Below are 24,520 nucleotides of genomic sequence, written 5' to 3' on the forward strand. Positions count from 1 at the left end.
AGCATTCCTATCCCAAAAATAATTCATCTGAACAATATTGATTATATAAAAGTAATTATAGTTAGGATCATGCCTGAAGTAGTCTTTCATGACCAGAAATATAAGTAAGTTCTTAATAAATGCTAGCACAATGATGCTTAGACATTTTTTATTTACAGGTGAATTATGAAGCACTCTACACTTTTATTTATAGGCATATTTTAAAGCATTCTTGACCCTCAGGTTCTGCGATAACAGTTTATTAAATTTGCCCCCATTGTTAATAGAACAGCTAGTAAGAGGTCTTCGTACTGAGCTTTGTAGTATTCTTTCGGTTGTTGAGAACAAGGAGCTAATAATGAAAGTAGGGGATGTAACAAATCAGGAGGGCAACCCACAAGGTTTTCCATCAGCCTTGGTTTTGTTCCATACAGATGGTGGAGTTTGCTGAATCTGTCCAAAAATGTAGGTTGCTTCAGGCCTGGCTTTGCCTTCAAAGAGCTTTCATAAGCCAACAGGGGAAATGGGTCATTTTGAGAAAAATACAAGTGCAAATTAGTGTGGTTATTTTATCAGTAGACACATGCAAAGAAAAGTAATAGCTAAAGATCAGCATGTCATGAATCTGAATAGGTTGCCTGGGGTCAGATACTGTGGGGCCTTGAAAGCCAGGTTGTGTTACTTGTATCATGCATACATCTCTCTCTTTTGCAAAAATACCCATACACTTTTTTGAGGAAATCAAGCACTGTTTTTTTGTCAGACAAGCAAATCTTAACTTTCCCTGCTCGTACGGCATATGTGGTTTTCCATTGACAACCAAATGAGTATAGTCTTAGTATTTTGTCATTCAAGACCATCTGAACTATGGCCTCAACCAACATATCTTTCTCCTCTCTCTTTCTGCTCTTTACTCAGTACTGTGCTTTTTAAGGCAACTCGTTATTCTTTCCCATAACCAACCCTTCATATATTTATTCTACATAGAGACCCCTTCCTCTGCAAAATACATGTGTGTGCGTGCGCACACACACACACTATGCTGCCTTTAAATGTCCTTCCCATCTTGATCTCACATCTCGTGATGTAGGACTCTCGAAACCTATCTACTTTTTACCTTGAGCCACTGTACCAATTCTTTCCCTTTTGTTAGACAGTAACTCCTAGAATGCAGGACCTGGCCTGTATAGTCTTATTATTTGTCCTGTTTGCAGGTGGCCCCAACTAAAGGAGCCTTCTCTCCTAGTGTGCCTGAGTTGAAAAAACGTCTCTCTCACAGAAGTAGCAAAAGCTTTGTTTGAGAATAGGGCAGAAGTACAAAACACTTTACATTTTAGTTTTGAATTAACCTTTTATATACTTATGGGTTTTATTAAGTCAGATTATTGCTATGAATTAGATAATTGTTCAGACTCATTTTACTGTTAGGTATCTGGGTACTCCTAATACTCACAAGACTTAAGAGCTAGAAACTAAGAATCATACAAAACTGATCTTTCCCTGCTTAATGGAGGCACTGGGGATTGAACCCAGGACCTTCTGCACACCAAGCACCCACTCTACCACTGAGCTATACCCCTCACCCCAGAAAAAATTGATTTCCCCCCCTAATTTCTGTTATATATTCAGTTAGCATTTATTGAGTTCTTACCAACCTGGGCACAGTGCTAAAGAATAAAAACTGCTTGTTATACATGGTCCTTGTCCTTAAGGAACTCATAGTCTCATAGAGGAGAGAGATACTGAATGTCAAGTTGACGATATGAGACAGGAGATGGTAGTGTGTGGTAGCTATAAGCAGAATCATTGGAGTCTGGATCGAGGTTCTGATTCTGGCTCCAACAAAACACTATGACACCATGTTTTCTAAGGTCGAATTTAGCTAAAAACAATGAGGCCCTCTGCCAGTGTTTTTATAAATAGATACAGGAAATATGTAAGATTTGAATCAGTTTTGTTAGTAACTAATTTAATCAAATATCCGAAGTTGAATATCATTGTCTCATGTCTTTTTTTTTAAAAACCATTTGTTGGTTTGAATTAGGATTTCTCAGCCTCTGAACTATTAACATTTTGGGCCCATTAATTCTCTGTTGTACTGACCTGTATATAGCAGGATGTTTAATAACGTCTCTGGCCTCTACCCACTAATTACTACCCCTAGATATTAGATACCAGTAGCACACCCACCCCAGTGGTGACAACCAGAATTGTGTCCAGGCCTTTCCAGATGTACCCTGAAGGCAGAGTAACACCAGGTTGAGACCCACTGATCTGTAGGTTCTCCCTCCGTCCTTCCCAGTTTTTTCTCCTGGTGATGTATTTGCAAAAGAAACTGGGTAGTTAATCCTGCAGTTTCCTTCAGTCTGGATTTCATGAATTTCATCCCTGTAGTGTAATTTAACATCCTCTGTGATCAATTTCCTGTTAATTGGTAGTAGGATCTAGAGGCTTGATTAGTTTCAGGGTTTTTTTGTTTTGTTTAACAAGACTTCATAGGTGGTGTTCCGTTCTTCCATGAAGAGGCACGTAATATCTGTTGTGTCTTTTGGTAATATTAACAACCATTGATGCCTAATTTATTCATCAGAGGTCTTTCTTGTATGTGTATGTTTTCATTTAGACAAACTTTATTTTAAGTAACAATCTATGTTCTCCCTTGATAAAGGAAGGGGAAATGGAAGGTGAGGCGGTTGAAGCCATTGTGGAAGAGTCTGAAACTTTCATTAAAGGAAAGGAGAGAAAGACTTACCAGAGACGCCGGGAAGGGGGCCAGGAAGAGGACGCTTGCCACCTACCCCAGAACCAGACTGATGGGGGTGAGGTGGTCCAGGATGTCAATAGCAGTGTACAGATGGTAATGATGGAACAACTGGATCCTACCCTTCTTCAGATGAAGACTGAAGTAATGGAGGGTGCAGTCGCTCCAGAAGCAGAGGCTGCTGTGGACGATACCCAGATTATAACCTTGCAGGTTGTAAATATGGAGGAACAGCCTATAAACATAGGAGAGCTCCAGCTTGTGCAAGTACCCGTTCCTGTGACTGTACCCGTTGCTACCACTTCAGTAGAAGAACTTCAGGGGGCTTATGAGAATGAAGTGTCTAAAGAGGGCCTTACAGAAAGTGAACCCATGATATGTCACACCTTACCTTTGCCTGAAGGGTTTCAAGTGGTGAAAGTAGGGGCCAATGGAGAGGTGGAGACGCTAGAACAAGGCGAACTTCCGCCTCAGGAAGATCCTAGTTGGCAAAAAGACCCAGACTATCAGCCACCAGCCAAAAAAACAAAGAAAACCAAAAAGAGCAAACTGCGTTACACAGAGGAGGGCAAAGATGTGGATGTGTCTGTCTACGATTTTGAGGAAGAGCAGCAGGAGGGTCTGCTGTCGGAGGTTAATGCAGAGAAAGTGGTTGGTAACATGAAGCCTCCAAAACCAACAAAAATTAAAAAGAAAGGTAAAGTGAGTTTATTCATTATACTCTCATAAAACCATTTTGGGATAAAGCACATAATACAGTGCATAAGCAGGTTATTTTATATTAAATGGGTTTTTTTTTTTTTTAAACAGCATGACGTGGGTACCAGTCTTTAGCCAGTTTAAAAGAAATTTTTCCAGATTGAGTAGTTTTTGAGTCCTGAAGAGAAAGAAGTAAATCTGTTAGTGGCATGGGATAATTATGACTCAGTATGACATAGATTGGGTTTGGTTATAAAAGGCAGATGAAATATATTTGTGGAAATTTAAGATTAGGATTAATCGTAACCCTTTGAAACCCAGCAACAAGTTAAGTGTTTTATTTTGCATATAGGTGTAAAGAAGACATTCCAGTGTGAGCTTTGCAGTTATACGTGTCCACGGCGTTCAAATTTGGATCGTCACATGAAAAGTCACACTGATGAGAGACCACACAAGTGCCATCTCTGTGGCAGGGCTTTCAGAACAGTCACCCTTCTGAGGAATCACCTTAACACACACACAGGTGCTGGGTAAAAATGTTGGGGGCTTATAGCATAGCTAAGGTTACAACTTGGGTTTTAAATGTCCTCTAAGCTGATTTCAGTGTGAATAAGAGGGAGAAGTTTTTTGTTTTTGTTGTTTTAGATTTCATTAGATTTATTTAGAAGAATGATGTAACAGTTTCATTTAAAAATACTGATATTTGCAATATATCAGAAAACTCATCCTTGCAACTATTTAGACTTAAGATAACATTTTAGAAATGCCAACTTAAAAATGTACGGGGGAGGCGAGAGGGCATAGCTCAAGTGGTAGAGCCACATCCTTAGCATGCATGAGATGCATGCATGAGGTCCTGGGTTCAATCCCCAGTACCTCTATAAATAAATAAACCTAATTACCTTCCCCCCCACCAAAATAAGATAATTAAATAATACAGTGATAAAATTAATTTTTTTAAGTGTACAGGGAGAGTACATAATCTTTCAAAGTACTTTCAGGAATAAAAAATCAAAAAAAAAGAAACTGATGGAGGGATAGGCTGAGCAAAGAGGACTAAGAACAGTCAGAGAGAAAAGAATGAGAAGATTTTTGTTCTCTCTTATAGTACCCTCTTTATAATCTTGATTTACTTTAAGCAGATGGACTTGGTTTTAGGAAAATGTAAAGAAAATTTAGTGGAGGCCGCCCTTCTCTCTCCCTTGTCAGAGTCGGCCCACATTCTGTCTATGGAATGTGTACCTACTTTTAATCTGAGCGCCCAACCCCCACACCTCATGGCCTTTCTCTTGCCTTTCAGTGTATCTTTCTGAATAAATCTACCTTTACTCAAAAAAAAAAAAGAAAAAAAATTTAGTGGAAAGTAATACAAATTATATAAGGATGATGATTCAGAAAAAGATTTTCTGTGATAGTTAACCTATAATATTTCCTGATGGAATCACCATTGTGTTAACAAGGTTTTAACAACAGTGACAAAAAATAACCCCCCAAACTCCCAGGCAGCAATTGCCCAGCACTATGAGGAAGAACATTTCTAGAAATAGAAATGAAATCCTACTTTTGTAAAAACTGTAGTTTCTGGTTGTCTCACCTCAAGGAAGATAAGTAATTCATAGTCCCAGAGTAGATAATTTAAGACACCATTCCAGCAGTTATGCTCTGTACATACTTAATATTCTAATATTAGCTTCATGTTGGCTGCAGTCTGGTCCTGGGGTCACTATGTGGAGGGACTGCACTGAAGCTCTCTTTAGACTCTTCTAGGCTCTCTTTCTCTATTGGCACTTGGCTACAAGCACTAATAGAAACTTCTTTTACCTGGTTCTTCATGCAGAATAGCTTTCCTCCATCCAGATTGTCCACCTCATCTATATGACAACTCTTGTTTCTGATTTGTTGTGCTGGTTGTCTGATGAACACGATCAAGTAGGAGTCGGCCTGTACGCACTATGTTGTGTTACTGTATTGGCCAGTGTGACTTAGTTACTTTTTACCAGCTCCCTAGTTTCTAGCCAGCCACTTGATAATATATTTTACTTGGTAGTTCGAAGACACTAGGAAAAGGGCATCTGACTAAATAAAAGCAGCTGGCCCCATGATAGGACTTCCCAAAATGGGACTACCTTGACCTGGGCACTGCATGTCATGGTCTAGTCCTTAGCTTTGGAAATAAGAAATTCAGTCTACCTGGATATTCAGGGATGATTTAGCAGAACTAACTCGTACTAACCAACCCTCAAGTGTCAGATGCATATGAGAAAATCAGTTTATGGTGAGGAATACCTTTTCATTTTTAAGATGCAGTTGTATTGCATTCTAGGATGCCGAGTCAAGATGCCGTAGAAATTGAAGGGTGATTTGGTGAGCATGGACCTTAAGCAGAAGGACATAGGCAGTCATGTGGTACAACCCTGTGACAATCCTGTCCCACAGCAGTGTCCACTTTTCTAATTGCCACATTCATGTCTCCCAGAGGCAGGCCTCTTACTCTCCTGTAGATAATAGTAGGTAAACATTGGAAATTCTTTTTCAACTCACTTTGTCCTAATAGAAGTGGTTGTTGCTTTCCTTCTCTTGTAAATTGTTTTACTTATTTGTACTGCTGGACTATGCATTTTTCATAGGTAAGACCTCTATCCTTCACTCTTACATCCTCAGTGATACTAAAGAAGCAAATTGAGCAAATGAATATTCTTTAGAATTTTTTAGTCATTATCACATCCCATTTCCCTCTCCAGGGTTCTCTCAAATCTCTGGGAAAATCATTTCTGCATATGGTTGGTCCCACTCATTACATTGTGACTCTTCCTAATTCCATTCTCAGAGTAGCCTGCCTTTGATTTTGGTATTTGGGATTACCTTGCTTTTCACCCCTTACCTGCAGCCCACAATTACTAAAGATTGTCCCCTAGTTTCTAAATAATATCCTGTGAAAAACAGCACTGTGTTCTGCTGTTGACTTACCTCCTTATTGTCATTATTACCTGGGCATATTTCCATGCAGTATTCAGAATATAAAGTGGCTAGAGAAGATCTACTAAAATAATGTTATGTTGTGGGGCTACTTGGTGAAGACATATTAAAAACAGTAAGGTTATCTCAGTGAAATAAAATTAAAAAAAAAATAGAGGGTATATTATTAGTTCATAAAAATGTTGAAATAGTCCATGATCTGACACTCAGATCACAAAAAAGTATTAGACATGAATGTTTGAAAGTGATCTGTTGAAATTACATAAAAGGCAGTACTACTTTATAAAGCCTTTGATAAATCTGTAGAATTCATTATCAAAACAAGTTTACAGAAAATATGCTACTATATGTGTATGTTTTTTAAAGAAAAAGTGTCAGTATGGACAGCCCAATGGCCCTGTTTGTATAGTCATAATACAGTAAGATTTGATGTGTGAAAGGATCTCGAGTCAAATAACTTCATTCTGTGACCTATACTTGATAAAACATTGAGGTTTAAAAGATGTTCTATGTTTTTTAGCAAGAGTTGAAACAGAATGGTGTTTCTATTAACCTGTAATCCATAGTGACCAGAATATTTACAAAACAGGGATAAAAAAGATTTTGTATTCAAAAGCAGTGAACTCAAATGGGTAATTAAAAGGAACTAAATATGTGGCATGTGTTTGTATATTTGAGGTGTGTTGTAAAGTCAGCACTAGCCAGGTTCTCACATAGCTTTTGGAGCTACTCTCAGGCAGGGTTGATGAAATGGCCAGGGTCTAACCTCATGCAGCAGTTCTGTGTCACACATTGAACTCTGTTATTAACTGTGCCCTTGATCTTGTCTTCCTGTTACACCCACCTTTCTCTAGGTACTCGTCCTCACAAGTGCCCAGACTGTGACATGGCCTTTGTGACTAGCGGAGAATTGGTGCGGCATCGTCGTTATAAACACACCCATGAGAAGCCATTTAAGTGTTCTATGTGCGATTACGCCAGTGTAGAAGTGAGTGTTTATCTCCTTGTTGGTGCCTTTTTTAGGAAGATCATGATTCCAATATGGGGATGTAAACTATCCTCATACTGACTTCTCGATTTTGGGGTTTTTTGTTTTGTTTTGTTTTTTTGTTTTTATGAGGGGGAGGTAATTGAGTTTATTTATGTTTGGAGGCGGTACTGGGGATTGAACCCAGGACCTCGTGCGTGCTAAGCATGCACTCTACTGCTTGAGCTATACCCTCCTCCACTTAAAGTTTTTTTCTTTTTTCTTTTCATATTGACTTAATGTGAGATAGAAAATCTTACTGGGTTATTAAGACTCCCACTCCCCTCCCTTCCTCACCAACAAAAAAAAAATTATAACTATTGAGTGTGAAAAGTGTACCCATTAAAGAACACTAGTCCACATATCATTCCAGACAAGAAATTAGCATTTAAAAATGGAAGATTTGGAGAAAGGTGGTGGAAAGGGATAAATTGGAAGTTCAAGAATTGCTAATATTAACTATTATATATATAAAACAGGAAAAAAAAAGATTTCTTCTGCATAGCACAGGAAACTATATTCAATATCTTATAGTAACCTAGAATGAAAGAGTGAAAGCAAATATATGTATGACTGAAACATTATGTTATATACCAGATATTGATACATTGTAACTGACTGTACTTTAAAAAAAGAGAGAAAAAGAAAAATGGAAGATTTTATCACCTTTAGTTTTTGAGGCTACCCTGTTACCAAAACTGGATAATGATAAAAGAAAACTGCATCTTGTTCTCACAGAAAAGCAAAAATTCTAAATAAATTAATAAACCAGATTTTTAGGAATTTTTAAGATAAGTGGTTACTAAATAGAATGTATCTAAAATGCAAGAGTAGTTCAACATTAGGAAATTATTATTTTGTACTACATTGAGAGATTAAATAAAAACCATATAGTCGCTTCTGTAGATTATTGAAAAACTATAAAACTCAATAGTTCTTACTGTTTAAAGATATAGCAAGTCAAGAGTAGAAGAAAACATCTTTACTGTAAAAAGTATACACTAGAAACCTGTAGTAAACCCATCCTAATTAACTCTGAAACATTGGAAGTATTCCCGTTAAAATTTGGAGCAAGACAAGGTATCCATTTTTACTGTTAATGATTTTAACATTGCATAGAAATCCTAGGTAATAAAATAGGAAATGAATTATAAATGGAAAGACAAAACTCATTTCTTGCAGGCATATTTGTTTTAATAGAAAATTCAAGAGTATTAGCTGAAAAACTTAGAGCAGTAAGAGTTCAGTTGGGTAGTCAGATCCAAGATAAAAACATAAGAATCAGTGATTTATTTAATATTCAATAGTAGTAGTAATAGTCAATAGTAGGAAACAGGTTCATATCCTAACAGCAATAAAATGAATAATGTGAACTTAACAATAAAAAAATTTGATACCTATACGAAGAGAATATCTCAGACTTTTCCAAAGGACATTAATAGATGAAGAGAGATTTCAAGTTGATTCTAAATTTCAACTGGAAGAGTAAATGTGAATGACTAAGAAAAATTTGAAAAAAGAATGAGAGGTTTGTGCTATTATTGGCTGTTGTAAAACTATATGGTAAATGCAGATAGTATGATAGTAGAGCAGGAATAAACAAATAGTTTGTTGAAAAAGAATAGATCCTTGTGTATATAGGAATTTTAATGTGATAAGTAGGCAACTCTTGGAAAGAGAATTATTCAGTAATGCTGTTGGGACCATCCTTTAGCCTTACAGTGTGTGAAATTTTACTGTGTAGCACTTAGAAGTGCAGGAGGATTTTAGTGTAAAAATTGTAATACTTTTTAAAATTTTAAATCAAACATTAGTAAGTGTTCGTAGCACTTCTTAGAATCAAGTTTGAAAGTTACCCTGTTGGAGAGGTACCCAATAGGAGGTGAAAAGCATATGTTCATAGTAAGGAAGGTGAGAGGTCCCTGATACGTGGCCTGTCTAGGAAGTGCTGGTGATAGAAAGAGAGGCTGAGGGGAATTAAAACTTCCTTACAAACTTGGATTCAAAATTTGTTAGAAAACTGATCCACAAATAAGCATGGATTATTTTTAAACTCTTACGGAAAGTTTCAAACATACATAGAAATATCACCCAGCCTAAACAGCTAATAATAACCCACCTTGACTCATCTGTGCCCACATCCATTTTACCCTCTTCCCTTGAATTATGATATGATTTGAGAGGCCACAGTTAGAAATAATGAAGAGGAAGAAATACTATTTTTTAGACTTTTTCTGTATTGTGAACTTCGGTGCCCCTAAACTAAGCTTTTGTGCCTGATCCACAGTGCATATCACATCACAGTCTGTGTTAACGAAAGGTTAAGAGGTTTGGTTGCTTTTGTGTTTCAGGTCAGCAAATTAAAACGTCACATTCGCTCTCACACTGGAGAGCGTCCTTTCCAGTGCAGCTTGTGCAGTTATGCCAGCAGGGACACATACAAGCTGAAAAGGCACATGAGAACCCATTCAGGTAGGATTTCTCCCTTCCTTGTTGTATTAATGAACTGCGTTTTAGTGGATCGCATGGGACTGTGAATCACCACATGCCCCTATTACTTACCCAAATGGAAGCTGGCATGAGAGTTATGTATGATTGACAGATACTTCTCTGGTATAGCTTCGGAACTCATTGCTCTGAATATTGGAGAATGGAAAGGTTTTACTGTTAGAAGTTTGGATAGGTTGCCTAACCCAACTTGTCAGTTTTCCTAAGTACTATCTTTTCCTAAAAAGAAAAACATGCAGGTCTTCCTGTCATCCCATCTACTCTTCCCCCAAAGGTTAAGTACTGCTGTAGGAACTACTCTTACTAATGTGAAGGACTCCGTAACAGAGCTGGGCAGAGCAGAGGTGGCGGCCACAGTTTGAGACTTGTTTTCTATCTCTGAAGATAGGCGTGAGCCAGGCTGTGGGCCTGAGCCTCTGCCTTCCTGAGTACAAACTGTAGATCTCTGTGCCTTAGCCTATCTGCCACGTGGATTGCCCTCCAATTAAATTGTACTATTTAGTCATTTCATCTAATTTGTTCATTCTGTATTTCTTTTTAAGGGGAAAAACCTTATGAATGTTATATTTGTCATGCACGGTTTACCCAAAGTGGTACCATGAAGATGCACATTTTACAGAAGCACACAGAAAATGTGGCCAAATTTCACTGTCCCCACTGTGACACTGTCATAGCCCGAAAAAGTGATTTGGGTAAGTAAATTAACTAGTGGCAAATGAAAAATATGTTTTGATGGATTTGTGAAAATAATGAAGATCACAAATTGCTTTCTTTTCTGACTTATGTTTTATGTGTGTGAATGGCCTGCTATTTAATAAAAGCCATTGCTGCTCTGCAATTTTTTTCTATCTTTTCTCTTACTGCAGCTAGGCTATAAAATTCTTTCCTGAGTAAAGCTCATCTATAAATTAATGGCAGCTGTAATGAAAGAAAACAGTATATTTTTAATTAGTAGCCCTCATTGGTAGTGTTAAAGTCCTCAAATAGGGAAGTGACCATAGTATGATTCAAACTAAGGTCAGTACACTTCAGGTTTTTTATTTTCGCCCAGAATATTTGTACTTTCTCTAGATAATTGAATTATTTGATTGGTTTGATGATAGCTATATTTCTGTGTATAATTAAAGCTAGAGTTTATGTAGAGGCAGAGATTAGCAGAACTTTTAGTAAGGCCCATACTCTTAAAGATAAGTTCACCTAGATTTCTCCCTTTGTTTTTCTTATTTAAAAGAGGTAAAATATATTGGTCCCTGGTAGTTAAAAGAAAGAAAGAAAAAATTGTCTCAGTCTGTTCTCTGTCCAAAATGCATGCATTGCTGCCTGAATAATATATAATACTATATAATAACTGTAATAATATATAATAATACTATTATTATATAATGTTATTATACAGTTAGATAAATTGTACTTATAGATTATCTTTTATTTTACTTCTTTATTCATTTGATCTTTACAACCTATGAAGTCACCAAGGCATATTCTAGCTTTATAGGTGATGAACCTGAGGCTTTATAGGTGATGAACAGGTGTCTTGACCAAAGCTGCACAACACAGTTTATGAGTGGCAAAGCTGGACTTGAGTCTGCTCAAGGTCTCTAGAGCTGTTCCTCACACTGGGGAGTATATAAGTATCCATATGCTGAGCCACAGCATAAACTTGGCCTGTCTTTCTGCAGCACTGGTTTTACTCAAAAGATTTTGAGTAAAGTTATACATTTTAGCTGGTGTCTTGAAACTTTTTTTTTACATTAACATGACTATATTGAACAAACTGCAGACTGACATGTTTTTAAGATGAAACTGTGGGCTTAAAGGAGAAGACTTTGGGCTCCACGTAAGATCCAGTGGGTCACATATTTATTCTATTATGCTACTGTGAAAGGACTTTGTTAGAAAAATCTAAGAAGCACTGTCCTCAGGTAAATTGAAGAGTTTTACTGTTCTTACCAGAAGCTAAAATCTAAGCCAGTAATATCTCATGGCAGTGTGTGTGTGAGCCGTTATGCCATTGTTTGGATTATTAGATTTTTAAAAAAAAATTATTCACTTTTGTGATGCAAATAAGTACCTTGTTTGTTTTATACTTGGGTGATACCTCTTAGACCCTAATAATGAGCTCTTTATGAAGCACTTCATTGCCTAAGAGCTGTCAAATAACAGTTACCACCCAAAACCATTCCCAAACAGACTTTTGTTCCCTCTTTAAAGCAGGTCTGATTTCACTCTAATGTGCAGTAATTAAGATTCATCACTTTGGGACACAGGAAAGCATGGACTTTGGAGATAGATCTACTAGAGTCAAGATTCACCTCTCAATACTGCTCTAAGTCCTTTTTTCTTTCTTTTTAAATTGAGATATAGTCAGTTATAATGTGTTAGTTTCTGGTGTACAGCACAATGTCCCAGTCATGCATATATATACGTATATTCATTTTCATATTCTTTTTCATTAAAGTTTATTACAGGATATTGAATATAGTTCCCTGTGCTATATAGAAGAAATTTTTTTTTTACCTATTTTTATATATCTAAGTCCTCCCACCCTCCAACTGATAAATAGCAATAATACCTACCTTACAGGGTTGTTATTGTGAGTATTTAATAGGAACATATGAAAGAAAGTCTTATATAGCTGTTAGGTCTCTATCTGAGGACCAGAAGGGGAAAGAAGAGGCCTAAAAATAACTTGAAGTAATATATTTTTGTATGAAAGGCCTTCATACAATGAACATGTGCCATCCCTTTCCCTTAACCTTATTTCCATTCCCCAGAATTGGCCCTCTAAGTTTGATGTGATGTCGCCTTGATTGAAGCAGATTGGTAGCACCATAAATTCATAATCCTAAGTCTAGCTGGGCTCTCCTTGCTCCTGGGTAGTCCAACTGTTTGTCCACATCAATTGTTGTCCCATTTTCCTCAGTTTTTCCATTCACTCATTCATTCTATACATGTTTGGGTGCCTGCTATGTGGGAGGCACCACGACAGAGTAAGGTAAATCATTGTTAACTTTCTTTAAACCTCTTATCTTTCTTTTCTCTCTGCCTGCCTGCTCTTAGTATGTATCCTACTTCAAAAAAATAAAGGCAACAGGTTGAAACTTCAAATTTCCTGTTATCAAACGTATAAATCTACCTGCTTTCATCCTCTTTCCCCATCTGCTACTAGAGAGTTGGTGTCACTCTTCTTGTCTGTGGCTTGTCCCTTCTCCTTTACTCTAATTTGACTTGCCTGTCTTGACAGCCTCTACATGGTCAAGGATTGCCTCTTTACCTTCATTTTCGTGTTCTCACTCTTTCTAATCTTTCTCTTCAACTCTAAACATGCTTATGTCTCTACTGTCTTTAAAAAAAATAGTAAGTTTTCCCTTCTAGGTTTAACTCTTACTTCCTTCTGAGCCAGTTGTCATGAAGAGTTACATCCCTTAGTCTTCTCTCCCTGAGCATCTGGTTTCCTTCCCATCCAGCTTATATCCTCTCTCTGTAAAGTGGCTCTGTCTGAGAGCACCTATGACCCCACATTGCAGAATGTAAGAAACCTTCAACTTCCCATCTCCCTTAATCTCTTAGCATCATTCTTCACAGTGGACTGCGCCCTCCTCCTTAAACATTCTTTGGCTTCCATGCCACTATATCCTGTTGGTTTTCTTCTTTCTCTGATTGTTCCCTCTCAACCTTCTCTTGTTTTAACCCTTTTTTCATCTCACTGATCTTAATTGTTAGATTTCTTAAGGCATGACCCAGACTTTTTTCATTTTTTTCTTTTTGCCTTAGTGATTTCATCAGCTCCCATGGTCTCACTCAAATCCTGCTCCAAATCTTTCCTTTGAGTTAGGCTTATATAATCATCTACTCCTTGCCATCTCTACCCCACTTTGATACCATTGGCATTTCAAATTCAACATGTCCAAAACTGAAGGTCTAAAATTCCTTTGCCCCCTCACCTTTGCCCAACACAGCTTGGGCTTCAGCCCTCTTCCAATATTCCTTGTCTCAATAGTTTTCCAAGCCACAGACCTGGAGGTCATTCCTGATACCCACCTTTCTCTTCCTCACTCTCACTGAATCCTGTTGATTCAGCTTCCTAGATCTCTCATCAGTTCTTCCCTTGCCCTCCATACCCACTGTTGTCTCCTGTGTCCAAACCACCACCACCTCTCACCTATCCCATTTCAGCATTTCAGCTAGTCTCCCCATGTCTGTTGTTATTCCTCCTTTTAATTCATTTTCTGTATTGCAGGGAGGCATCATGACAAAGTAAGGTAAATCATTGTTAATGGGTAATTATTTTAATAGGCAAAAAGAAATGTTTTCTTAACTTTTTGAAATGCTTGTTTGTTGTTTGTGTTTTCACAAGTTAGACTGGGCTTTGTATTTTGCTTTCAGGTGTCCACTTGCGAAAGCAGCATTCCTATATTGAGCAGGGCAAGAAGTGCCGATACTGCGATGCTGTGTTTCATGAGCGCTATGCCCTCATCCAGCACCAGAAGTCACACAAGAACGAGAAGCGCTTTAAATGTGATCAGTGTGATTACGCTTGCAGACAGGTAGAGACTTTCATAGTTAGAAAATGATGTCCCATTGATGTTAGGTTTTCTCAGAGGATTTTTATATACCTTGTATGGTGGCTCTTTGTAAGGATAATATTTTCTAACTATGGTTTAAGAGATTGTTTAGAGGTCCTGCTTCTCTATTGTATCATGGTAGGTTCCATCTGACCTTTTATTCTGTTACAGCTTCCCCCGCCCTCCACTCCCTCTAGCCAGACTACTAGCTTTTCTCAGAACTGTGGGAATTAAGTCCAGGACTTGAGAGAAGGGAAGAATCTGGTCCTGGTCCTGGGGCTTGATGCTTGGGAGTGTTCTACAGAAGCAGCCCAGCAGGAGTGAGTGTATCTGTGCTAAGATTTTTGGAAGTAGTTCTGTGCCTCAGTAAAGTTAACTTTATCCTCTCAACAAGCAGCTTTGAGCCTAGACCCTTGGGAGAGTAAGGTCTGCCAGCTTACCTGCACACAGGTGGTGGCTGGAGTAGCAGCCCTACAACAGGCTCTGAGACCTTCTCCCACCCCGCGCCCTTGCAGGAGAGGCACATGATCATGCACAAGCGCACCCACACCGGCGAGAAGCCTTATGCCTGCAGCCACTGCGACAAGACCTTCCGCCAGAAACAGCTCCTCGACATGCACTTCAAACGCTATCACGACCCCAACTTTGTCCCTGCGGCCTTCGTCTGTTCTAAGTGTGGGAAAACATTTACGCGCCGGGTAAGAGTCAGAACTTACTTCCTCTGTTTTAGTTCTTGATATCAAGTTCTTGAGTCTCCACTGCAGAGAAGGGCACTTTTTTCCACTGAGGTTATAAATATAGATACTCTGTCCTTTGGAAGGGGCCAGTCATCCTCACCTCGAGGTTTTCTGTCCATGTGTGGACCCTTCTGCTGATGAGGAACTCAGTATTTTTTAATAGGTCTGTCTGTGGGGTCATGTCAGTCAGGTCTGCACAGCACAGGGAGCCGCTCTTGATTCTCTTCTGCTCAGAGAACCCAAACCCATTTTCTGGGCAACTTTCTCCTCTTCCCACCTCTTCTCTCTCTCCCTCCGTCCAGATGGATATCATTTCCTCTGAATGGAGAGAGCATGTTCAGGACACTTAGCAGATGCTAGAACATTCAGGCTTAATATGGATACCCCTCTCCCCCAACCTTTTTTTTTATTAAACTGAAAGAAAACTTCCAATTTTGAACTTACCTTTTTTAGTAATGTGAAAGAGGGTTTTGTTTCTTTTGTTAGAATACCATGGCAAGACATGCTGATAATTGTGCTGGTCCAGATGGTGTAGAAGGGGAAAATGGAGGAGAAACGAAGAAGAGTAAACGTGGAAGAAAAAGAAAGATGCGCTCTAAAAAGGAGGACTCTTCCGACAGTGGTAAGTGACTTGTTTCTTGAGTTAGTTACACATGGCAGGTTTTGGTGCAGAGTTTTCAGTATGTTTATGTCTGGGTATGCTGGGCTATAGAGATAGGCCAGTCCACTCATACTTCCTTTAAACTTCTAATCTTCCTGATGTGTGTATCTATTTACAACAGCAGTTAATTCCTGGGGCAAATTTTTTTTTTAACTCATGGCATTCCATTGCTTGATAAAATATTATGTTATGTTCAGTTAAAGCTGAAGCACGATTAATATCTACTCAGTTTACTCAGATTAGTGATATTCTAAGGCCAGCAGAGTTTCTTTTCTATGTTCATAACTTTTACATTTAGGAAGCTGGTCTAGATTTGAGCAATGAAACTAATGGACATGAAGAAGGTTGCTTAAGCTTCCTGACCAACCTCTGGTTTGACTGCCTGTGTCAGCCTAGCCTTGAGATGTGTTGATCAAATCCATGAAGGTCAGCCTTTCTCTTCCTACCTTAATCTCTGCTTATAATTTAAAACTTGGCCTATTTTCCTACCATTGATGTTCTTTGGAGTGTTTTTGCCTTTCTAGTCATGAAATGCAGGCAGAAGTTATGCATTGAGGTGCTGGTCTCATGAAGAGGGAGGGCGACAGCAAGAGTGTTGGTAATGTAGGAGTCACATTTGATTATACAGGCTTGTTTCATAGTGTAAGGTTTTATAATGTGAGTACTTGGGCTACTGGCACCCAGTTGAGAGGGCATGTCTGTGACTTAAAGATTGAAGCTTTTTGTGGAAAACGATGTAGAGGGGTTTTGTTTTGGGGAAAGCGTTTCCCTAGAAGGACTCTTGGACTAGATAGAGAGTGAGATTATAATTATAGATGATGCCTAGTGTATTTCTAAGGAGTCCTCATTTTGTCTTCTGCATTGTTTGTTAGTAGAAATAGTGGGGAGGGAATGAAATTTATGAAAACTGAATGTATTAGAGAACTTCTGTCACTTTATTGGTTTTATTATAAAATTTGTTCATGAAAGCACTATGTTTTTTATATTTAAATCTTGTGACAAGGTCCCCTTTATTTTTTTGTTTATTTTACTAAACCCTTCACTTTTCTGTTCAGAACTTCAGCTTTTTCTGGGAGGATATGCATCCAAACATAAGAGTTTTGTTTGTTTGTTTGTTTGTGTGTTTTACTGCCTTCTTTTAGTGGAAAATCTATTTTAAGAAATATCTCCAGTCACTCAGTTTTAAGTGAATGCCTCTTTTAAAATGTCACTTTGCTTAAGTTTTATAAAAGCACATTACTCTCTACTGATAATCTTTGTGGGGTCCATTTGTTTTTGGCTAAGAAATTGAGTGGACTTTTGGGAGGTGCTAAGAAATGTCAGAGGGCCTCAATACCAACAGAGATCCACTGATTACCCTGAGCTTGAGGATACCTGTAGTTGCTCTCAGTTGCAGAGCCACCTCCTGCTGTAGACATCGCCCCACACCCTTCTTTCTCATGGTACTACCTTGTTCACTTCTCTGCTTCATCTCCCAACAAGATGAGCTTCACTCTAACTGTACTTTACCAGAAGCATCTTTCACCTGAAGAGTTTATTGATGGTTCCTAATAGGTTTCTGCATTCCTCCTTTTGTCTTATGCCCTGCTAGTTTGTACAGCACAGTGTGGTTCCAGGCTTCATATCTAGGTGTTTCTTTATCCTCGAAAGTCTGGCTTTCCATCTCACTGCTGACGAAGGTCACAGTCGTATTTGTTCCCTTCCAGAAGTTCTGCCTGTTGGCTATCCGCAGAAATTGACCAGCGGAGTCTACTGCTATTTTCAAGGCTTTTGGCCAGAGTCTCTCCAAGCCAATAAGCCTTTGACCCTGTTAACTTTCTATGTGTGCTTTCCCCCCAATTCTGACTGAATTTGTTTAGTTTTCTAGGCAGTGGGCCAACTTAGGCAGTAGGGGGCTTGCATAAGTTCAGCAGGGAAGCATATCGTTCTTGACACACTACCACGTACCAGTATGTTCCCCACATTTTCAGTTAAGATTTCAGTCATTTGACAAATAAGGCATTTTGTCCTGAAGATCAGGCATTTACCCACAAATTTCTAAATTTAAACATTTGGTGCCAGAGAAAGAGAATGTGCTTGTAACCTGTGCTTCTTGGAGGAAGGCAGGCAGGGTACACTTTGTGCCATGGTAATGGAAGGGTAGCAAGAGCTCTTTGGCTGCCTCCAGGTGTGGGCAGCGGAACAGCCCCAAACTGGGTTAGCTGTGCCTTACAAATCACTTAGCTTCTCTCTATTCCTGTCACATGAGGAGGGAAGTACCTCTTACTTAAAGAAGCCTAAATGGAATAATGGAGAACTTTTAAACTGTGGACGGTATAAATAACAGCTGGAATTATATAGTAGAATGTAAGTTAAGGAGTGTGATTTCAGGCGTTTTCTCAATCTTTGTGATCCTCGTATAACTAGGAAGTAGGTTTGGAGTGCTTTAGAGATTACACAAGGAAACTGAGGTTCAATGTGGTCATTGTCCCAAGTCATACACCTAGGAGATCTGAGATTCAAAACCGTATTATCAGGCTCCTTGTTGGTATTCTTTCTACAATAATTCTCTCCTTTTATGTGATATAATGGCATTGGGGAGAAAATAAGGAAGTTAAGAATGACCTGTTGGATCTGGTACAGCTGGGAATTGAATTAAATCCACAAACGTGGCCTTGTGTATATCCTAGTAAATAGGACGTCACAGTGCTTCAAGAACTTCACACACACACAAACACACACACATTCCACCCACTTTTTAAGGGTTCATCTCAGGCTCATATCCTGCTTTAATCTTGTATAGTAGGTAGAGGGAACATTTGTTTCATTTTCAACTTGAAACATGATTTGTGGTGTTTTTTTATTTTGTTGCTTTTTTGTTTTTACTATAATTGGCATAAGATGGAGTTGCCTCTAGGAATTTGAAACTCAGTAATATTCTGTATTTAAAGTTAAAGAAAAAGGTAATATCCAATACACATAAAATATAAAAAAGAGTATTCAGGTTGATTTCCTTACTAATTTTGCATCAATACCAGTTTATTCTGTTAACACTGATAGCAGCAATTCCAGTGAAAGCAATTTTTAAATGGGCTTTTAATAATGAAAATAAATATGTGACTAGACTTCATGGAATGTGTGGTTATGATGTTATTTTTTCTTCCACCACTCTTCTATTGCTCCACCACGTCTCCTTCCTGATTTGATGTGAAGAAAATGCTGAGCCAGACCTGGATGACAACGAGGATGAGGAGGAGCCTGCTGTGGAAATTGAACCCGAGCCAGAGCCTCAGCCTGTGACTCCAGCCCCACCACCCGCCAAGAAGCGGAGAGGACGCCCCCCTGGCAGAACCAACCAGCCCAAACAGACCCAGCGTAAGTTGCCTGTCTCAGCTCTGTAGGCTGGTATCCTCTCTCAGCACGTGGGGGAGCCAGACAGGTCCTTATTCTTTGGGTAGATGGGAACTGAGCCATGAGTACATGTTACAGGTCACGCTGGGAACAAACTCTCAGAAAGGAATTTTTCAGTTTTTCCTGGAAAACATCTGAGAAAGTTTCTAGAAGCCTTGTAAGTTTCAACAAGAGAAAATCCAGAGTAGAAGGGTACTTATGTTCTGCAAGATGGGTACCATTAATGTGGAAGGGTTTTACAAAACAAACTAAAGTCATAGCTGGCAAAATTGATGTGTTAATGAATGTGCAAAGAGCCAAATTATAAAGGATGGAGGAATAAAGCAGTTTCTGTGCTGAGATTGTCCCTCCAAAGAAATCCAGGCCTGTGGATTCTATTGCTGGCTGCCTGACTTCTGAGAGGACACGGAGGAGGTGTTTGCCCTCCACCTCACATCACATATGACAGTTGGGCAGCAGTCCTGTACTGGACGTGGCCCTTGTGACAGCAAGTTTTGGGGGACTCAGATCTCTGTTCTGTTCATGAATTGCCTAAAAGCTGATGATTTTTTTCCCTTTAACAAATGCAGGATTTCATGTATTTTTTCAATATGCTCCCTGAGCCCCATCTACAGGTGTCATCGCAGAAGGGTGGTGACTGTATAGACCCTGGGTACCACTTCACCTGTACACACTTGAGTGGACACCCTTGAGTGGACAAACTGGCAAAAAGGCCCTGGGTGTTGGGAGAGCTTCACAGTCAGAAATGTCAGGTTCTGCTGTAGGTGGGTCAGCTTTAAAACGGACCTACATCACCTATTCTGTGAAGTTTTCCTAGTCCCACACTCTGCTTTTTTTTTTTCCCACATGTCTCACACACTATTGGGAAGCCCAAATTTGTGACATAAAGGAACACTAAGGCTTTTAATATGTAACTTGGGAGGCATATGAAGATGAATGTCAGTGTTTTGTTCTTTGATAGCATCTAGAATATTGAGGCTTTTTGTATGGCCACATATTCCGTTACTAAGTCTTTTTTTTTTAAATTGACTTTCTCCGTTACCACTACTAAGGCTTTTCCTGTGTTGCTGACATTCATTTAGTGTCAAGTCTAAAAAGACCTTTACAATCCTTGGGGGCTTTAATGGAGCATTTGTTTTGTTCATGCTCTTCTTTGCCAGCAACAGCCATCATTCAGGTTGAAGACCAGAATACAGGTGCAATTGAGAACATTATAGTTGAAGTCAAAAAAGAGCCAGACGCAGAGCCCGCAGAGGGGGAGGAAGAGGAGGCTCAGCCTGCTGCCACAGATGCCCCCAACGGAGACCTCACACCCGAGATGATCCTCAGTATGATGGACCGGTGATGGCGGGGCCTCGCTCATTGCCAGGACTGCTCTGGGCTGTGTTTAAGCGGCCCGCATCTTAATTTTTCTCCCTTCTTTCTTCTTTTTGGCTTTGGGAAAAGCGTCATTTTACCAAACATACTGAGAACTAAAACTTCAAGGATGATGTTAGAAAAATGTGATTTAACTAGAACTTGCTGTTTGATGTTAGCAAATCATGGAATGTTCTGAGTCCCTGAGGGTTTACTGTGAAGTGCTGAGGACAGTGTTGACACCTAACTGGTTTTCTTAGATGGAAACAGAGACATTGAACCCTCTCTATTGCTATGGTAAACCACTCCAGAAACCACAACCCGGTTTCCCAGAGTTCTGTGGTCTTCTTCCCAGGAGAGTTTTTAATTGTAAATGCAGACTTGGGAAGGACTTAGACTTTTAAACTGGTTTTTGCTTTTGCTTTTCCCTGACTCCCTTTGCTTGGAGTCAGCTGCACACCAGTAGTATGGCATGCTACGATCGGTTTCTGTCCTGAAGACTTTGCCTCTTTCTTGGCAGAGTTTCTGGTATGGTCAAGCTTGTAAATAACTTTTTTTACATTTTAATCTTTTCCATTAATTAAGAGGTTGAAAAGAAGTGCAGTGTAAGAAAACCCAGCATTTTAATTACTTGCAAATTAAGTTTCCACAGACTCTGTAGTATGTAAATGTTGACAAGGAATTGGATCACAATCATGTAGCAGAATGGCACCCAGACTGCTGCCCGCTAGTAATGGACACCCATGTGGAAGATTGCAATTTCCAGCCCATGGAGCCAGCATTTGAACATTGTACAATTAACTTTCAGTTATGATTTCCCATCTACATTTTCTTTGCTTTGTTTGTAGCTGAATTTTGTATTTTATAAATCCTCTGTTAAAGCGGAAGGGTGATCATGAGTGGGTCACAGCAGCCCTTAAAAGCTGGGCCAGAAAATTTCACTAGGTCAGTAATTTAAACTTGGGATCTGCGAAAAGTAATAATGTGAAGCAAAACCAACAAAAAAGTGATTCTTGCACATGAACTGTCACATGTTTAAAATGTGTTTTTTAGAGAGCCTCAGTCTTGCTGATTTCAAATACTTTTCTTCTGTGTATTGCTTTTAAGAGAGCCATCAGTTAGCTATCAGACTCTAGGTTGATGCATTTTGTACTTAGCTGTACTGTGTGATAATTTTTCATTATTTTAGGACGCCAACATGAGACCTGTAATAAAATATGTAATGGGGTTGAGAGCTGGGGAGGAGGATCTACTGCTGTACAGCTAATAAATCATAACGGATTAACAAGTGCTCCAAATACTCAGTCTTGTGTGATTCCTCCCTAAGGAGGGGCCCAGAGGGGTCTGTGTGAGTAGCCTTAGGCAGTACAGGCCTGCTTGCCTGTCAGAGGCAAGCTGTTTCCCAGGATGACCACTTCTTTTTTAGAAGGTGGGAGATGATTTTGGCAGATGATGAAATATTGAGTGCATCCTTCTGCATGTTTTAACACCCTGAAAGCTTGTGTGAGTAGAGAAGTGAGTGGATAGACAGCTGTCAGCCTCCATGATCCACCTGAAGAGCAGGTTCCCGAAGGTAGAGCAGATGGGCCACAGAGCTTAGAGGAGAAAGGGCCGTTGGGAAGCTCTGGCCTCGGCATTTCAGCTCAAGAGAGCTGGGGTCAGTACCCTGGGCTCTGCCAAGAGAAAGGGAACAGAGAAGCCAGGCCCCATCTGCCCTAGAGGAGTTCATTTGAAAAGGGAAGACGTATGTGCCACGGTGGGGAGAGAGTCCTAGATAGCATAGCTGCTGTTAACACCAGGGAGGCAAGATGGAAAAGGAGTCGTGTTAGGAAGTTTATGTATTAGTGAGATACCGTCTTGCTGCTGCTGGCTGTTTCTGGGTGGATTGCTTTGGCAAATCCATTTTAGGTGAAAGCTTTAGCCACTAATTACAGGGTTTTTTAAACCAAATTCCAGCTTACCAGTTTTCAGGGAGAAATCAAGTCACGAGGAATAAGATGTGTGAAGCCTTTGGCTGGTTTGTGCTATCCATGCAGTTCGGTCTCCCAGAAAAATCAGTATCATCTGGAGCCTCAGGGCTCTGAACCAGGCAGTCGGCAACTTGGACTGAATATTAGTGGCCTGAGACTGTCAGGGCATTTGGTCTCCATCCCTTGCATGGGCTAGGCCCCACCACAGGAGGCCAGAGTGCTCCCTACCAGAGTTGTTTCAGTGGGCACATAGCTTTTTAAAAATTTTAAGTATTTATTATAGAAAATCTCCTCACAGAACAGAGAGCAGTTTATCTGTATCCTCAGCATAGCTTTTCTTATGTATGCATTCAAATTGTTTACAAGTTTAAGAGTGGATTTGTTTTGGATGGGGAGGGGGCAAGAAAAGTGACATTCTGTTGCAGTTAAGGCTGAAAAGGGCTCCTGCATTGACAGAGCCCCATGGTACAACCTATGGGGCTCCATTAAATATAAAACCTCACCACAGAACTTTTGATCGGAAGGTTCCCTGGCCTGTGTGCAGCACTCTACCCCACTGTTAACCATAGTTGGTCCTGGAGTAAAGAAATAGTCTACCCTTTCCACAGCTGGGCTTGCGTTGCCCCATCCACTGCCGGCCAGCACAGCAAGCACTGAGCCCTGTCTTGCTCTTGGTCAGGATCTTGTCTTTTGAAACCATCTGAGGGGAGCCTTGTGGCAGCTCTGGGAGCTGCAGCCTGGCCTGTTACCTTGTGCTGCTGGAGCAGGAGGGGGTTATTCCTCATTATGAGTTGTTAGCATTTCCCGAGTGCCCACGGAGTGTCATGCTGTCTAGAACACAGACGGGCTTGAGCAAGCTGAAGGCCTCTCCCTCTCACTGAGTCCCTTACTTGTGGGGGCTGAGTCCCATGTATCACTTGGGCTCTGAGCAGTTTGTTTTTTCACTGCCTCACTGCCATCCCTACAGTGAGCAGTTACGGAGATGTGTAGCTAGCCCAGCACCCAACACACACACACACCGCCCGCCCCATCCTGATCTCCAGGCTGATCCTGGCTTCTTCCTCCACCGCCCCCTGCCTGTCCCCACAACACTCACCAGACATGGACTTGCCACCAGCGTGGCTGTCGGTCTCAAGACTCCCTCTGCCTGGGAGCAGCTTGAGCCCTTTGGCATTCATTCCTTCTTGAATTTCTCATCCTTGTCATTTTAAACAAAAGTCTCAGTAAGGTGGGTTTTCTATCCTTCGGTTTGGAGTCCTAAGGCAGCCACGGTAAGATGGCAAATGTGAGTGTTCACTGATTGCCAGGCACTGTTGTGAGCACCTCTCTTTAACATTTAATCCTTACACTTTGAGGTAAGTTAATAGCTCCAGTTTACAAAACAGGAACTGGAAACCCAGAAAGGTTAAATGACAGCCGGTAAGAGGTGGAGTCAGGACTGGAATTCAGGCCTTGTTCCTTCGGAACCTGCATTATTGACCACTTGGCCATACTGTGTGTGAGACCTACTGAGCGTGCATCCTAAAAACAGTTTGTGGGTTCTGTGTGGTCTTGTAAGAGTCTTTGCCCAAACTCCTCTTTCAAACTGGAAGCAGAGCAGGACCTCTTTTTGCCTCTGTTGGCAGGAACTCAGCACCCTCTCCAGATGAGTTAGTCCTCCCATCGGCCCTTGGCCGCCACCGCTGGGCCTGTTGATTTACGGCAAGTGCCTTCCCCCAAGTTGTTACTATTCAGTTTCTACTTTCCACTTCGGCCTGGTCTTTGGTGGACCTCAGCAAAAACATGAGATTTTTTTTGTGGGGTAGGGGGTGGTCAGATGACTGGAAAATGCTCCCACTGTCTCCAAGCCCCAAGGTGGGGAGGGGTAACTAGAGATGGGAAAGAAACCAAA

General features: G+C 40.1%; 1 protein-coding gene and 1 non-coding gene across 6 annotated transcripts in view; one reads left to right on the forward strand and one right to left on the reverse strand.

The window, feature by feature from the left end:
• CTCF (CCCTC-binding factor) overlaps positions 1 to 21,957 on the forward strand; it is a 44,704-nt gene extending 22,747 nt beyond the window's left edge. For 4 of the 5 annotated variants that reach the window (XM_032486563.1, XM_032486561.1, XM_032486560.1 and 1 more), the window contains 10 exons: positions 2,648 to 3,437; positions 3,792 to 3,962; positions 7,270 to 7,403; positions 9,794 to 9,914; positions 10,493 to 10,642; positions 14,337 to 14,497; positions 15,031 to 15,213; positions 15,739 to 15,874; positions 19,106 to 19,267; positions 20,464 to 21,957. In XM_032486563.1, the coding sequence (XP_032342454.1) occupies positions 2,657 to 3,437; positions 3,792 to 3,962; positions 7,270 to 7,403; positions 9,794 to 9,914; positions 10,493 to 10,642; positions 14,337 to 14,497; positions 15,031 to 15,213; positions 15,739 to 15,874; positions 19,106 to 19,267; positions 20,464 to 20,648 (2,184 nt within the window). In that variant the 5' untranslated portion in view covers positions 2,648 to 2,656 and the 3' untranslated portion in view covers positions 20,649 to 21,957. The remainder of the gene's footprint in view (positions 1 to 2,647; positions 3,438 to 3,791; positions 3,963 to 7,269; positions 7,404 to 9,793; positions 9,915 to 10,492; positions 10,643 to 14,336; positions 14,498 to 15,030; positions 15,214 to 15,738; positions 15,875 to 19,105; positions 19,268 to 20,463) is intronic. The other variant, XM_032486564.1, reaches the window with a different exon arrangement.
• Positions 1,488 to 1,559, reverse strand: TRNAT-GGU. Its single transcript has one exon. It is a non-coding gene; the product is annotated as a tRNA-Thr (tRNA).
• Positions 21,958 to 24,520: the final 2,563 nt, after the last annotated feature.

The sequence above is a fragment of the Camelus ferus genome, chromosome 9 (assembly GCF_009834535.1).
Source record: "Camelus ferus isolate YT-003-E chromosome 9, BCGSAC_Cfer_1.0, whole genome shotgun sequence".
Taxonomy (NCBI): domain Eukaryota; kingdom Metazoa; phylum Chordata; class Mammalia; order Artiodactyla; family Camelidae; genus Camelus; species Camelus ferus.